Raw genomic sequence first — 15,866 nt, forward strand, 5'->3', positions numbered from 1 at the left:
ATGTGACTTTGTATATTTGTGTAAACTATGTTTGCTTGCCCATTGTCTGATATCCAGATATCCTATCCATCGAGTCATGGCCCAAAGAGCTGTCAGATCTGTCAGTGTTCTCCAGTCTTACCACCATACATGGAAGATCTCTTCACAAGTAAGGTGGTGTCTGTGTGTGTGTGTGTGTGTGTGCGTGTGTGTGTGTGTGCATGTTTGTGTGCGTATGCACGTGTGACTGCATGTGTGTGTGAAAGAAAGTCCATATTTCTATATAACTCAAATGTCATTCTGTTTTGTTACATGTCAATTAATCCACCCAGTCTGTCCTCTGTTTGCTTTAATAACACCAGAAGCTGTTTTTTCGTCAACAGCTCATGTCATGCATATCCCTAGAGTATGTAATCTCTCTATCTCTCTTTATGTCAAGAGACCAATTAGTTCAGAATTGGGCTGCCTGTCTAAATGCAGCCAGGTCTTTTCTCACCAACTGTCTTGTGATCCTTTTGTCAGAATTTCCAAAAAATACAGATTCCAATTTTGACACACTGAACCATTCACACCAAGTCCGATGCTTTTTTCCCTCCACTTTTCTGAAAAATTGTCAGAACGTCACCAACACTGCTGCGGTCATTCTCAGGTGCAAAATGTTCAATTTGATCGAAGTGGCTAGAGAGGATGCAGTAATGAGAGAAAAATCATATACTACAGGAACAAATTATATATTACTGGAACAAATTATATTCTACTGTAAAAAATAATATACTACTGAAAATATTAGGATAGGCTATTCATCCAATAGGAAGAATCATGAAAGGAGCTTGGCTTTGTTGCACCCCATTTAATAAGAGAGGAAACGTAAAAATGGCACTGGTCGTCAGTCCTCGCACATACGCTGACCATCATGACACATGCTGCCTACACTTTTCTTTCTATCTGGTTAAAGAGATGAAGTCCAGACTTTCTGAATGGACATAGAGAATTAGCCAACTCACACACACCCACCCACCCACCTAAAAGGACCCATCAATCAAAGCCGCCTGCAGCGCATCTCACATAAGCACATCACATTTATTCTTTCCCAAACTGTAGCTTCAAATCCTTTCTGTAGGATATCAAACTAGTCTACATTATAGGGTGATGCTAAATCAATGTAGCCTATCATATAAATTGACGAGGAAAGTTTTAGGGGGAGATAGAGACAGCAGTGATATAGGCTATATGACGATGAAACTAACAACCATTAGAAAATGGAAACACAGACACGCAACCTGTCCATAGTTTAATGATCAGCCTGTCCATAGTTTAATGATCAGCCTGTCCATAGCCTAATGATCAGCCTGTCCATAGTTTAATGATCAGCCTGTCCATAGTTTAATGATCAGCCTGTCCATAGCCTAATGATCGGCTTGTCCATAGTTTAATGATCAGCCTGTCCATAGCCTAATGATCAGCCTGTCCATAGCCTAATGATCGGTTTGTCCATAGTTTAATGATCAGCCTGTCCATATCCTAATGATCAGCCTGTCCGTAGCCTAATGATCAGCCTGTCCATAGCCTAATGATCAGCCTGTCCATAGTTTAATGATCAGCCTGTCCATCGCCTAATGATCAGCCTGTCCATCGCCTAATGATCAGCCTGTCCATAGCCTAATGATCAGCCTGTCCATGGTTTAATGATCAGCCTGTCCATAGCCTAATGATCAGCCTGTCCATAGCCTAATGATCAGCCTGTCCATAGTCTAATGATCAGCCTGTCCATAGCCTAATGATCAGCATGTCCATAGCCTAATGATCAGCCTGTCCATAGCCTAATGATCAACCTGCCCATAGCCTAATGATCAGCCTGTCCATAGAATTCTAATGATCAGCCTGTCCATAGCCTAATGATCAGCCTGTCCATAGAATTCTAATGATCAGCCTGTCCATAGCCTAATGATCAGCCTGTCCGTAGTCTAATGATCAGCCTGTCCATAGCCTAATGATCAGCCTGTCCGTAGTCTAATGATCAGCCTGTCCATAGCCTAATGATCAGCCTGTCCATAGCCTAATGATCAGCCTGTCCATAGCCTAATGATCAACCTGTCCATAGCCTAATGATCAGCCTGTCCGTAGCCTAATGATCAGCCTGTCCATAGTTTAATGATCAGCCTGTCCATAGCCTAATGATCAGCCTGTCCATATCCTAATGATCAGCCTGTCCGTAGCCTAATGATCAGCCTGTCCGTAGCCTAATGATCAGCCTGTCCGTAGTCTAATGATCAGCCTGTGCATAGCCTAATGATCAGCCTGTCCATAGCCTAATGATCAACCTGTCCGTAGTCTAATGATCAGCCTGTCCATAGCCTAATGATCAGCCTGTCCATAGTTTAATGATCAGCCTGTCCATCGCCTAATGATCAGCCTGTCCATCGCCTAATGATCAGCCTGTCCATAGCCTAATGATCAGCCTGTCCGTAGTCTAATGATCAGCCTGTCCATAGCCTAATGATCAGCCTGTCCATATCCTAATGATCAGCCTGTCCATAGTCTAATGATCAGCCTGTCCATAGCCTAATGATCAGCATGTCCATAGCCTAATGATCAGCCTGTCCATAGCCTAATGATCAACCTGCCCATACCCTAATGATCAGCCTGTCCATAGAATTCTAATGATCAGCCTGTCCATAGCCTAATGATCAGCCTGTCCATAGAATTCTAATGATCAGCCTGCCCATAGCCTAATGATAAGCCTGTCCATAGAATTCTAATGATCAGCCTGCCCATAGCCTTATGATCAGGCTGTCCATAGAATTCTAATGATCAGCCTGTCCATAGAATTCTAATGATCAGCCTGTCCATAGCCTAATGATCAGCCTGTCCATAGTTTAATGATCAGCCTGTCCATAGAATTCTAATGATCAGCCTGTCCATAGCCTAATGATCAGCCTGTCCATAGTTTAATGATCAACCATTGATACATTTCATATGATACTTTAATTTGAGTGCTTTATCTAAATCTGTGCAACCACTTATTGAAAAGTTTTTTTTGTCTCTGTATTTTAGGGTTGCCTATAACACAAGTGGTCTAGGCCTAGATTAACTTTAGCAGGCCTATAATATATAGCCTCATACACTGTATATGCTATATGCTTGATGGATGAATATATTCTTGAATATAGTCTTCTTCACTGTTCCCTTCTTGCACAATTCATGCATCTCTGCTGAACTGTCTCTTCCCCCTCTCTCTAGCTCTTGAATGTGTAGCCTACATATAGACAATGAACAGTTTATTAGGTACACCCATCTAGTACTGGGTTGGACACCCCCTTTGCTTCAAGAACAGTCTGAATTCATTGTGGCATGGAAACGTTGCTCAAAAACATTCCCCAAACCATTCCACCACCAGCCTGTACCGTTGACACCAGGCAGGACAACACCACCGCCACCAGCCTGTACCGTTGACAACAGGCACCACAACACCACCGCCACCAGCCTGTACCGTTGACACCAGGCACCACAACACCACCGCCACCAGCCTGTACCGTTGACACCAGGCAGGACAACACCACCGCCACCAGCCTGTACCGTTGACACCAGGCACCACAACACCACCGCCACCAGCCTGTACCGTTGACACCAGGCAGGACAACACCACCGCCACCAGCCTGTACCGTTGACACCAGGCACCACAACACCACCGCCACCAGCCTGTACCGTTGACAACAGGCACCACAACACCACCGCCACCAGCCTGTACCGTTGACACCAGGCACCACAACACCACCGCCACCAGCCTGTACCGTTGACACCAGGCACCACAACACCACCGCTACCAGCCTGTACCGTTGACACCAGGCAGGACAACATCACCGCCACCAGCCTGTTCCATTGACACCAGGCAGGACAACACCACCGCCACCAGCCTGTTCCGTTGACACCAGGCAGGACAACACCACCGCCACCAGCCTGTACCGTTGACACCAGGCACCACAACACCACCGCCACCAGCCTGTAACGTTGACACCAGGCACCACAACACCACCGCCACCAGCCTGTACCGTTGACACCAGGCAGGACAACACCACCGCCACCAGCCTGTACCGTTGACACCAGGCAGGACAACACCACCGCCACCAGCCTGTACCGTTGACACCAGGCAGGACAACACCACCGCCACCAGCCTGTACCGTTGACACCAGGCACCACAACACCACCACCAGCCTGTACCGTTGACACCAGGCACCACAACACCACCGCCACCAGCCTGTACCGTTGACACCAGGCAGGACAACACCAACGCCACCAGCCTGTACTGTTGACACCAGGCAGGACGGGGCCTTGGAGCGTCTTCTTCTTTTTTTCAGCTGATAGGAGTGGAACCCAGTGTGGTCATCTGCTGCAACTTATTTTAAGCCATTTTTTTCAACTAAGGTCTATTCAAGGAGAGTAGTATCAATTGATTGTCTTGCTTGCTGAATGGCTATACAGTGTTGGCAATGAACTGGAGGGGAAGTTTGAATGGAAGAGTGACGTGTGGCTCTGGTGTGGTGTGATCACATTGGCTAAAATGATACATTGCTGCACAGCAAATGTAAAAATATATATATTTATTAATCCATTCACACAACGAAGCCACAGACCTGTCAGTGGCAGTGTCCCAGATAACAATTTCTATTGGTGAACAGTTTATTTTCTCGTGCAAAAAGACGCAAAAATCAAACCTGTTCTAAATAAATAATAATTGCTGGATTGCGGCAGGACGATATTTAGCAATTGGTGTGAACAGTGTCATAAACAAGATGTGCTCGTATTTTTTCCGTCTGAATAAGGGACTTGGTGAGAAAGGGCCTTTAGAGGTGTTTTCCTCTTACCAATCTCAAACTCTGCTTTTCTCCTCTCCTCCAGGCATTTCTCTCTGATGGTCATGCGTGTTGCGTCCATCACCTCTCTGGGTCTGCGTTCCCTGAGAGAGATCAGGGACGGCAACGTGTACCTCAGCCACAACGCCAACCTGTGTTACCACCACACCGTCAACTGGACACGCCTGTTCACCGGGCACTCCACAAGCCTCAACGACATCAAGTACAACAGGCCTCTGAGAGAGTGTGGTGAGACATCTCAGCTACTAGCTGTTTCAATCTTGCAGGGCCATATTCTGACCTGAGATCTGCACGTTGAATTCCAATTTTCGAGTTGACTTCAATTATGATTGAAGTGAAAGTCAGAGTTGCACGTACTTATCTCAACTCTGAATCATGTTGTTGTTTTTTACAGTTGAGGAGGGTCACGTGTGTGACCCACTGTGTTCAGACTCAGGCTGCTGGGGCCCGGGGCCTGACCAGTGTCTCTCCTGCAGGAATCACAGCCGAGACTCTACCTGTGTGGCACACTGCAACTTCTACACAGGGTCAGTGGGAGGGACCGTTATGTGTGTGTGTTACTTGTGTGTGAGGTGTGAGAGAGATCAAGATTGAGATAGAGAGTTGGCTGTGTGTGTGTGTGTGTGTGTGTGTGTGTGTGTGTGCGTGCGTTTAACCATCTGTTGTGTCCCTCCACCACCAGTCAGCCCAGGGAGTTTGCGGGGCCAAAAGGGGAGTGTGTTGCCTGTCATCCAGAATGCCAACCGCAGTATGGGAGGGATAGCTGCACTGGACTGGTAAACAAACTCTCTCTTTCTCTCTTGGTATTCTATCTCTTTCATCCCATCTCTCACTCTCTATCTCTCTCTCTCTTGTCCTCTTGATGTCTCTCTCAATCTCCCTATCAACTAAACCTCACTGCTAGCTTCACATATACAGTCTATAAGTGAAAGGACAGAAAGGATATTGGCTGAGATCTAATACTTTGACACTGTTCTTGGCTTTTCATTCTCTCATTCGTCAGATGATTGTGGTGCATGACTCTGTACTGTAGCAGCCAACTCAGTCATGATATTTCTCCTCCCACATACTTTCTACATTAGTCTCTGTAAACATGGGCTTTTCTGTGATATTACTGGACTGTCAAATATAAGGTGATATAGGCATTTGTTTGCTTTTGGCTTATCAGCAATTCTCCCTAATCTTATAGGACATTGTATTGTAACTTTAAACGGTGATGACTCATCCGGAAGTTAACCCACACACACACACACCTTTCCACATCACATACCCTGCACATGACGTCATGCACTGCAATATAATGGGAATAACACCAGGCCTCACCAAATAGGCTGGACTATTTTCTCCTTCCTTTTAGAATTTGATATTTATTTTCATCCTGGGCTGCAGTATATTGGTCCATTAGATATCACATCCATATCTGTTTCTGTTTCTTATTCTGGCTGAGTGTCAAAAAATGTGTTTGACAGATACATTAGAGAAAGAGTGTTGTATTATTTCACTGTTCATTAATATAATGGATAAAATGCCCTCTTTTCTGACATTGGTAAGTGATTTCTCTCTCTCTCCATCACCCCCTCTCTCCTTCTTTCTCCCCTCCCTCTCTCTCTTTCCAACACCCCCCTCTCTCCTTCTTTCTCCCCTCCCTCTCTCTCTTTCCAACACCCCCTCTCTCCTTCTTTCTCCCCCTCCCTCTCTCTCTCTCCATCACCCCCTCTCTCCTTCTTTCTCCCCTCCCTCTCTCTCTTTCCAACACCCCCTCTCTCCTTCTTTCTTCCCTCCCTCTCTCTCTTTCCATCACCCCCTCTCTCCTTCTTTCTCCCCTCCCTCTCTCTCTTCCCAACACCCCCTCTCTCCTTATTTCTCCCCCTCCCTCTCTCTCTCTCATCACCCCCCTCTCTCCTTCTTTCTCCCCTCCCTCTCTCTCTTTCCAACACCCCTCTCTCCTTCTTTCTCCCCTCTCTCTCTCTCTTTCCAACACCCCCCTCTCTCCTTCTTTCTCCCCTCCCTCTCTTTCTTTCCAACACCCCCCTCTCTCCTTCTTTCTCCCCTCCCTCTCTCTCTTTCCAACACCCCCCTCTCTCCTTCTTTCTCCCCTCCCTCTCTCTCTTTCCAACACCCCCCTCTCTCCATCTTTCTCCCCTCCCTCTCTCTCTTTCCAACACCCCCCTCTCTCCTTCTTTCTCCCCTCCCTCTCTCTCTCTCCAACACCCCCCTCTCTCCTTCTTTCTCCCCTCCCTCTCTCTCTCTCCATCACCCCCTCTCTCCTTCTTTCTCCCCTCCCTCTCTCTCTTTCCATCACCCCCTCTCTCCTTCTTTCTCCCCTCCCTCTCTCTCTTCCCAACACCCCCCTCTCTCCTTCTTTCTCCCCCTCCCTCTCTCTCTCTCCATCACCCCCCTCTCTCCTTCTTTCTCCCCTCCCTCTCTCTCTTTCCAACACCCCCTCTCTCCTTCTTTCTCCCCTCCCTCTCTCTCTTTCCAACACCCCCCTCTCTCCTTCTTTCTCCCCTCCCTCTCTCTCTTTCCAACACCCCCCTCTCTCCTTCTTTCTCCCCTCCCTCTCTCTCTTTCCAACACCCCCCTCTCTCCTTCTTTCTCCCCTCCCTCTCTCTTTCCAACACCCCCCTCTCTCCTTCTTTCTCCCCTCCCTCTCTCTCTTTCCAACACCCCCCTCTCTCCTTCTTTCTCCCCTCCCTCTTTCTCTCTCCATCACCCCCCTCTCTCCTTCTTTCTCCCCCCCCTCTCTCTCTTTCCAACACCCCCCTCTCTCCTTCTTTCTCCCCTCCCTCTCTCTCTTTCCAACACCCCCCTCTCTCCTTCTTTCTCCCCTCCCTCTCTCTCTTTCCAACACCCCCCTCTCTCCTTCTTTCTCCCCTCCCTCTCTCTCTTTCCAACACCCCCCTCTCCTCTTCTTTCTCCCCTCCCTCTCTCTCTTTCCAACACCCCCCTCTCTCCTTCTTTCTCCCCTCCCTCTCTCTCTCTCCATCACCCCCCTCTCTCCTTATTCTCCCCTCCCTCTCTCTCTTTCCAACACCCCCCTCTCTCCTTCTTTCTCCCCTCCCTCTCTCTCTTTCCAACACCCCCCTCTCTCCTTCTTTCTCCCCTCCCTCTCTCTCTCTCCATCACCCCCTCTCTCCTTCTTTCTCCCCTCCCTCTCTCTCTTTCCAACACCCCCCTCGCTCCTTCTTTCTCCCCCTCCCTCTCTCTCTTTCCAACACCCCCCTCGCTCCTTCTTTCTCCCCCTCCCTCTCTCTTTTTCCAACACCCCCCTCTCTCCTTCTTTCTCCCCTCCCTCTCTCTCTTTCCAACACCCCCCTCGCTCCTTCTTTCTCCCCCTCCCTCTCTCTCTTTCAAACACCCCCCTCTCTCCTTCTTTCTCCCCCTCCCTCTCTCTCTCTCCATCACCCCCTCTCTCCTTCTTTCTCCCCTCCCTCTCTCTTTTTCCAACACCCCCCTCTCTCCTTCTTTCTCCCCTCCCTCTCTCTCTTTCCAACACCCCCCTCTCTCCTTCTTTCTCCCCTCCCTATCTCTTTTTCCAACACCCCCCTCTCTCCTTCTTTCTCCCCTCCCTCTCTCTCTTTCCAACACCCCCTCTCTCCTTCTTTCTCCCCTCCCTCTCTCTCTTTCCAACACCCCCTGTCTCCTTCTTTCTCCCCCTCCCTCTCTCTCTTTCCAACGCCCCCTCTCTCCTTCTTTCTCCCCTCCCTCTCTCTCTTTCCAACACCCCCTGTCTCCTTCTTTCTCCCCTTCCTCTCTCTCTCTCCAACACCCCCTGTCTCCTTCTTTCTCCCCCTCCCTCTCTCTCCATCACCCCCTCACTCCTTCTTTCTCCCCCTCCCTCTCTCTCTTTCCAACACCCCCCTCTCTCCTTCTTTCTCCCCCTCCCTCTCTCTCCATCACCCCCTCACTCCTTCTTTCTCCCCTCCCTCTCTCTTTTTCCAACACCCCCCTCTCTCCTTATTTCTCCCCCTCCCTCTCTCTCTTTCCAACACCCCCCTCTCTCCTTCTTTCTCCCCTCCCTCTCTCTCTTTCCAACACCCCCCTCTCTCCTTCTTTCTCCCCTCCCTCTCTCCTTTTCCAACACCCCCCTCTCTCCTTCTTTCTCCCCTCCCTCTCTCTCTTTCCAACACCCCCCTCTCTCCTTCTTTCTCCCCTCCCTCTCTCTTTTTCCAACACCCCCTCTCTCCTTATTTCTCCCCCTCCCTCTCTCTCTTTCCAACACCCCCCTCTCTCCTTCTTTCTCCCCTCCCTCTCTCTCTTTCCAACACCCCCCTCTCTCCTTCTTTCTCCCCTCCCTCTCTCTCTCTCCATCACCCCCTCTCTCCTTCTTTCTCCCCTCCCTCTCTCTCTTTCCAACACCCCCTCTCTCCTTCTTTCTCCCCTCCCTCTCTCTCTTTCCAACACCCCCTGTCTCCTTCTTTCTCCCCCTCCCTCTCTCTCTTTCCAACACCCCCTCTCTCCTTCTTTCTCCCCTCCCTCTCTCTCTTTCCAACACCCCCTGTCTCCTTCTTTCTCCCCTTCCTCTCTCTCTCTCCAACACCCCCTGTCTCCTTCTTTCTCCCCCTCCCTCTCTCTCCATCACCCCCTCACTCCTTCTTTCTCCCCCTCCCTCTCTCTCTTTCCAACACCCCCTCTCTCCTTCTTTCTCCCCCTCCCTCTCTCTCCATCACCCCCTCACTCCTTCTTTCTCCCCCTCCCTCTCTCTCTTTCCAACACCCCCCTCTCTCCTTCTTTCTCCCCTCCCTCTCTCTCTTTCCAACACCCCCTCTCTCCTTCTTTCTCCCCTCCCTCTCTCTCTTTCCAACACCCCCCTCTCTCCTTCTTTCTCCCCTCCCTCTCTCTCTTTCCAACACCCCCCTCTCTCCTTCTTTCTCCCCCTCCCTGTCTCACACTCCCCTCCCTCTCTCTCTCCATCACCCCTCTCTCTCCCCTCCCCCCATTTCTCTCCCTCTCTCAGGGGTCTGATGAGTGTGTGAAGTGTTCCAGTCTGAGAGACGGTCCTCACTGTGTGTTCTCCTGCCCCAGTGGGGTGAACGGGGAGAACGGGCAGTTCATCTACAAATACCCCAACAAGGACAGCTACTGTGAGCCCTGCCATGTCAACTGCACACAGGGGTGAGCGTGAGCGTGTGCGTGTGTGTGTGTGCGTGTGTGTGTGTGTGTGTGTGTGTGTGTGTGTGTGTGTGTGTGTGTGTGTGTGTGCGCGCAGTAGAGTGACACTGTGCATCTTGTTGCAGGTGTTCGGGTCCAGGGTTGAGTGACTGTATAGACAACACTAGACAGTCCACTAGGTGAGTGTCTCTCCCTGCTGGTGGTTATATACACACACACCCCACTCAAACACACACACACAAACACACTCAAACACACACCAGATATTTACACATTTTTCTCCTGTAGCACTCAGATCACAGGAATAGCGTTGGGAGTGCCGGCTGCCCTCATAGTCTGCCTGGCATTGTTTGTGTTGGGCATGCTGTACCACCGTGGCCGGGCCATCCGCAGGAAGAGAGCCATGAGGAGGTACCTGAAGAGTGAGGAGGTGAGATTGACAAGTATATGTCAAATTCAATAGAATACTGGTATATCTCTACAACATAACTGAAAGGAAGTATGCAGAGTTGTGGGACACATTGGACATATCCAAAAGATCTTTCCAAACTCGCAGTATAAATGTAACTGGTCTGTGTGTGTTGTTAAAAGAGTTTTGAGCCGCTGGGGCCAGGTGAGAAAAGGGCTAACGTTCATGCCCGGATCCTGAGGGCCCCAGAGCTGAAGAAGGTCAAAGCCCTTGGCTCTGGAGTGTTTGGTACTGTACACAAAGGCCTGTGGATCCCTGAGGGAGACTCCGTGAAGATTCCTGTAGCCATTAAGACCATCCAGGAGCGCACAGGCAGACAGACCTTCACTGAGATCACTGATGTAAGAACCACACACTCTTAACACCCCGACACTCAGTAACAATACTAATGTCTGAATGGAATCCACTACAATTCCTAGTCACCAGATATGTTTGTGTAATGGAGGTGGGTTTTATTGAAGATTAACCTTGCATGAGACGTAAATACTTGTGTTAATTCCATGAGCTAACGCCTGGGCTTTAGCTCACCAAGCTAACACAGTCTTGTGGTGTGTAGGAGATCCTGTCTGATTCCCTCTCCCTCTCTCTCTCGCGCACTCTCGTTCTCTCTGTGTGTCCTCCTTTGCAGCACATGTTGTCCATGGGCAGTCTAGACCACCCGTATATCGTCAGGCTCATAGGTGTCTGTCCAGGTGCCAGTCTCCAGCTGGTCACCCAGCTCAGCAGCCAGGGGTCCTTACTGAACCACATCAGGCACCACAGGGACAACCTGGATCCACAGAGGCTTCTCAACTGGTGTGTACAGATAGCTAAGGTGAGGTCATGATCACTAAAGGGTAGAACCATTTTTGGTTCCAGGTGGTTTTCCCCTCAAAGAACCCAGAACACTTTAAGGGTGTTTTCATATATAGTCCTCTTTAAAATAAACCATCTCAGTCCTCCTTAAAGTGAACTCTGGGGTAAAATAAACCATCTCAGTCCTCCTTAAAGTGAACTCTGGGGTAAAATAAACCATCTCAGTCCTCCTTAAAGTGAACTCTGGGGTAAAATAAACCATCTCAGTCCTCCTTAAAGTGAACTCTGGGGTCAAATATACCATCTCATTCCTCCTTAAAGTGAACTCTGGGGTCAAATAAACCATCTCAGTCCTCCTTAAAGTGAACTCTGGGGTCAAATAAACCATCTCAGTCCTTCTTAAAGTGAACTCTGGGATAAAATAAACCATCTCAGTCCTCCTTAAAGTGAACTCTGGGGTAAAATAAACCATCTCAGTCCTCCTTAAAGTGAACTCTGGGATAAAATAAACCATCTCAGTCCTCCTTAAAGTGAACTCTGGGGTAAAATAAACCATCTCAGTCCTCCTTAAAGTGAACTCTGGGGTAAAATAAACCATCTCAGTCCTCCTTAAAGTGAACTCTGGGGTAAAATAAACCATCTCAGTCCTCCTTAAAGTGAACTCTGGGGTAAAATAAACCATCTCAGTCCTCCTTAAAGTGAACTCTGGGGTAAAATAAACCATCTCAGTCCTCCTTAAAGTGAACTCTGGGGTAAAATAAACCATCTCAGTCCTCCTTAAAGTGAACTCTGGGGTAAAATAAACCATCTCAGTCCTCCTTAAAGTGAACTCTGGGGTAAAATAAACCATCTCAGTCCTCCTTAAAGTGAACTCTGGGGTAAAATAAACCATCTCAGTCCTCCTTAAAGTGAACTCTGGGGTAAAATAAACCATCTCAGTCCTCCTTAAAGTGAACTCTGGGGTAAAATAAACCATCTCAGTCCTCCTTAAAGTGAACTCTGGGGTAAAATAAACCATCTCAGTCCTCCTTAAAGTGAACTCTGGGGTAAAATAAACCATCTCAGTCCTCCTTAAAGTGAACTCTGGGGTAAAATAAACCATCTCAGTCCTCCTTAAAGTGAACTCTGGGGTAAAATAAACCATCTCAGTCCTCCTTAAAGTGAACTCTGGGGTAAAATAAACCATCTCAGTCCTCCTTAAAGTGAACTCTGGGGTAAAATAAACCATCTCAGTCCTCCTTAAAGTGAACTCTGGGGTAAAATAAACCATCTCAGTCCTCCTTAAAGTGAACTCTGGGGTAAAATAAACCATCTCAGTCCTCCTTAAAGTGAACTCTGGGGTAAAATAAACCATCTCAGTCCTCCTTAAAGTGAACTCTGGGGTAAAATAAACCATCTCAGTCCTCCTTAAAGTGAACTCTGGGGTAAAATAAAGCAAAATAACTCAGTTCTCTTTGTATTCACACTGCTCTTGCCTTTGAATTTGGACTCAACCCTTTTGCCTGTTCACTTCACCTATTTTGTGGTGCCAGTCCTCTTTGCATTCACATTGCTATATTTAGAAAGGAACCAAAATATTTTTCCAACATTCACTCAATGCACTGGGTTTTTCCAAAGTACAGGACAGACCATTCTATCAAAACGTGTTATCGGACAGCTAGACATACTGTACCTACTTACATTTTGGAAGCTAATAGATTGCATTTAGTTAAAAGATGAGATTTTGTAATCAGAAGATACTATTAACATGTAAATATTATTGGTAACAGAATAAATAACAGAAGAATAACTGCAGACAATATAATGCTATATTGGAAACTTGTAAACCCAATGTAGGATACTGCTTCTTTCAGAGCTAGAATTGATTTTGTACCCTATGGTGGGATTCTCACCAAATATGTTGTTGTCTTCTCACACTATTCAAACCCCACAATAGAATAAACAGTTTATCACACTGCTGTATTGTAGCCTATAGATCACATTTAGCAAACAAATAATCTGAACTAAAAACTCTGATTATCCCGCAAACCCTGTACATCCTCTTCTCTCTTTAGTGGCACCAAAGTGAGGGGTTATGTCAGGGGAAACGATGCTGCAGAAGTCTAGTGTGTGGGGTTATGTCAGGGGAAACGATGCTGCAGAAGTCTAGTGTGTGGGGTTATGTCAGGGGAAACGATGCTGCAGAAGTCTAGTGTGTGGGGATATGTCAGGGGAAACGATGCTGCAGAAGTCTAGTGTGTGGGGATATGTCAGGGGAAACGATGCTGCAGAAGTCTAGTGTGTGGGGATATGTCAGGGGAAACGATGCTGCAGAAGTCTAGTGTGTGGGGATATGTCAGGGGAAACGATGCTGCAGAAGTCTAGTGTGTGGGGATATGTCAGGGGAAACGATGCTGCAGAAGTCTAGTGTGTGGGGATATGTCAGGGGAAACGATGCTGCAGAAGTCTAGTGTGTGGGGATATGTCAGGGGAAACGATGCTGCAGAAGTCTAGTGTGTGGGGATATGTCAGGGGAAACGATGCTGCAGAAGTCTAGTGTGTGGGGATATGTCAGGGGAAACGATGCTGCAGAAGTCTAGTGTGAGGGGTTATGTCAGGGGAAACGATGCTGCAGAAGTCTAGTGTGAGGGGTTATGTCAGGGGAAACGATGCTGCAGAAGTCTAGTGTGTGGGGATATGTCAGGGGAAACGATGCTGCAGAAGTCTAGTGTGAGGGGTTATGTCAGGGGAAACGATGCTGCAGAAGTCTAGTGTGAGGGGTTATGTCAGGGGAAACGATGCTGCAGAAGTCTAGTGTGTGGGGATATGTCAGGGGAAACGATGCTGCAGAAGTCTAGTGTGAGGGGTTATGTCAGGGGAAACGATGCTGCAGAAGTCTAGTGTGTGGTGCGGGAATAATGACAAGCGAACCTGGGGGGCTTTGCGTTCACATTGTCCTAAAAAAGAACAGGCCGCGGAATTTAAGCGAACCGAACTCAGACCACCTCTCGAGATGCTCTCAGATCAGTTCTCTTTGGGGGCTCTTTTGAGGGGTCCGAGTTCCTTTGGAGTGTTCACACTGCACAAACATTTAAGCGAACTGCACTAGGTTCACAAAAAATGTCTGAAAGGGAAAAAGTGTGAAAACACCTTAAAAACCCTTTGGTAAAAAGGTTCTACCTGGAACCAAAATCAAAAAAGGTTCAAAACGGGTTTTCTTACCCTTCATGATTCTAAGACTCTTATTGAGTCTGACTGTTTCACAGTTATTATCATGACTCAGTGTTTTGTGGGTGACCTCTTGTGTGTCTGTCTTCAGGGCATGTATTACCTGGAGGAACACTGTATGGTGCACAGGAACCTGGCTGCGAGGAACGTGATGTTAAAGAATGATTACTTCGTCCAGATTTCTGACTACGGTGTGGCTGACCTGCTCTATCCCGATGACAAGAAATATGTCTACAGTCACAGTAACAAGGTAATCAGGACACACATTCACCGCTCCATTCACCTTGATTCATCAAGATATTGTATTTCACAAGTTGTTGTCCACAGTAAACAGACAAAATGAGCTTCTGCTTCTATGTTTCTTCCAGACTCCCATAAACATAAAATGGATGGCCCTGGAAAGCATCCTGTTCCGAACATACACTCATCAGAGTGACGTCTGGAGTTATGGTCAGACAGCATGGTCATAAGTGTCTGTCTGTCTGTCTGTCTGTCTGTCTGTCTGTCTGTCTGTCTGTCTGTCTGTCTGTCTATGTATGTTTATCTGTCTGTCTGTCTGTATGTGTATCTGTCTGTCTCTGTCTGTGCAAATGTCTTTCTCTGTCTGTCTGTCTGTCTGTCTGTCTGTCTGTCTGTCTGTCTGTCTGTCTGTCTGTCTGTCTGTCTGTCTATGTATGTTTATCTGTCTGTCTGTCTGTCTGTATGTGTATCTGTCTGTCTCTGTCTGTGCAAATGTCTTTCTCTGTCTGTCTGTCTGTCTGTCTGTCTGTCTGTCTGTCTGTCTGTCTGTCTGTCTGTCTGTCTGTCTGTCTGTGTCAAATGTCTTTCTCTGTCTGTATGTATGTTTGTCTGTCTGTCTGTCTATGTATGTTTATCTGTCTGTCTGTCTGTATGTGTATCTGTCTGTCTCTGTCTGTGCAAATGTCTCTGTCTGTCTGTCGGTCGGTCGGTCGGTCGGTCGGTCTGTCTGTCTGTCTGTCTGTCTGTCTGTCTGTCTGTCTGTCTGTCTGTCTGTCTGTCTGTCTGTCTGTCTGTCTGTCTGTCTGTCTGTCTGTCTGTCTGTCTGTCTGTGTCTCTGTCTGTGTCAAATGTCTTTCTCTGTCTGTCTGTATGTGTCTCTGTCTGTATGTCCATCTATCCCTACGTCTGTTTGTGTTAAACATCTATGTCATCATGACATAACCTCTCCCCTCTGCAGGAGTGACAGTGTGGGAGATGATGTCATTCGGAGCAGAACCCTACGCGTCCATGCAGCCCCAAGATGTCCCCAGTGTACTGGAGAAGGGAGAGCGCCTGTCCCAGCCCCACATCTGTACTATAGACGTGTACATGGTCATGGTTAAGTGTGAGTGGCCGTTCAAAAGTCATGTACACACTACGCACATCCAACAGACTACTGAACTGCCATGGGACAAGAGGAAAAATACTAGCAC

At 47.8% G+C, this 15,866-nt stretch overlaps 1 protein-coding gene across 3 annotated transcripts in view; it reads left to right on the forward strand.

The window, feature by feature from the left end:
- Window positions 1-15,866, forward strand: part of LOC129829684 (receptor tyrosine-protein kinase erbB-3-like) — a 40,248-nt gene that overhangs the window by 18,304 nt on the left and 6,078 nt on the right. For all 3 annotated transcript variants that reach the window (XM_055891539.1, XM_055891541.1, XM_055891540.1), the window contains exons 11-22: window positions 58-148; window positions 4,876-5,078; window positions 5,245-5,377; window positions 5,533-5,626; window positions 9,808-9,965; window positions 10,088-10,141; window positions 10,251-10,392; window positions 10,554-10,772; window positions 11,060-11,245; window positions 14,525-14,683; window positions 14,802-14,883; window positions 15,632-15,778. In XM_055891539.1, coding sequence (XP_055747514.1) covers window positions 58-148; window positions 4,876-5,078; window positions 5,245-5,377; window positions 5,533-5,626; window positions 9,808-9,965; window positions 10,088-10,141; window positions 10,251-10,392; window positions 10,554-10,772; window positions 11,060-11,245; window positions 14,525-14,683; window positions 14,802-14,883; window positions 15,632-15,778 — 1,668 coding nt within the window. The remainder of the gene's footprint in view (window positions 1-57; window positions 149-4,875; window positions 5,079-5,244; window positions 5,378-5,532; window positions 5,627-9,807; window positions 9,966-10,087; window positions 10,142-10,250; window positions 10,393-10,553; window positions 10,773-11,059; window positions 11,246-14,524; window positions 14,684-14,801; window positions 14,884-15,631; window positions 15,779-15,866) is intronic.

This window comes from Salvelinus fontinalis, chromosome 31 (assembly GCF_029448725.1).
Source record: "Salvelinus fontinalis isolate EN_2023a chromosome 31, ASM2944872v1, whole genome shotgun sequence".
Taxonomy (NCBI): Eukaryota; Metazoa; Chordata; class Actinopteri; order Salmoniformes; family Salmonidae; genus Salvelinus; species Salvelinus fontinalis.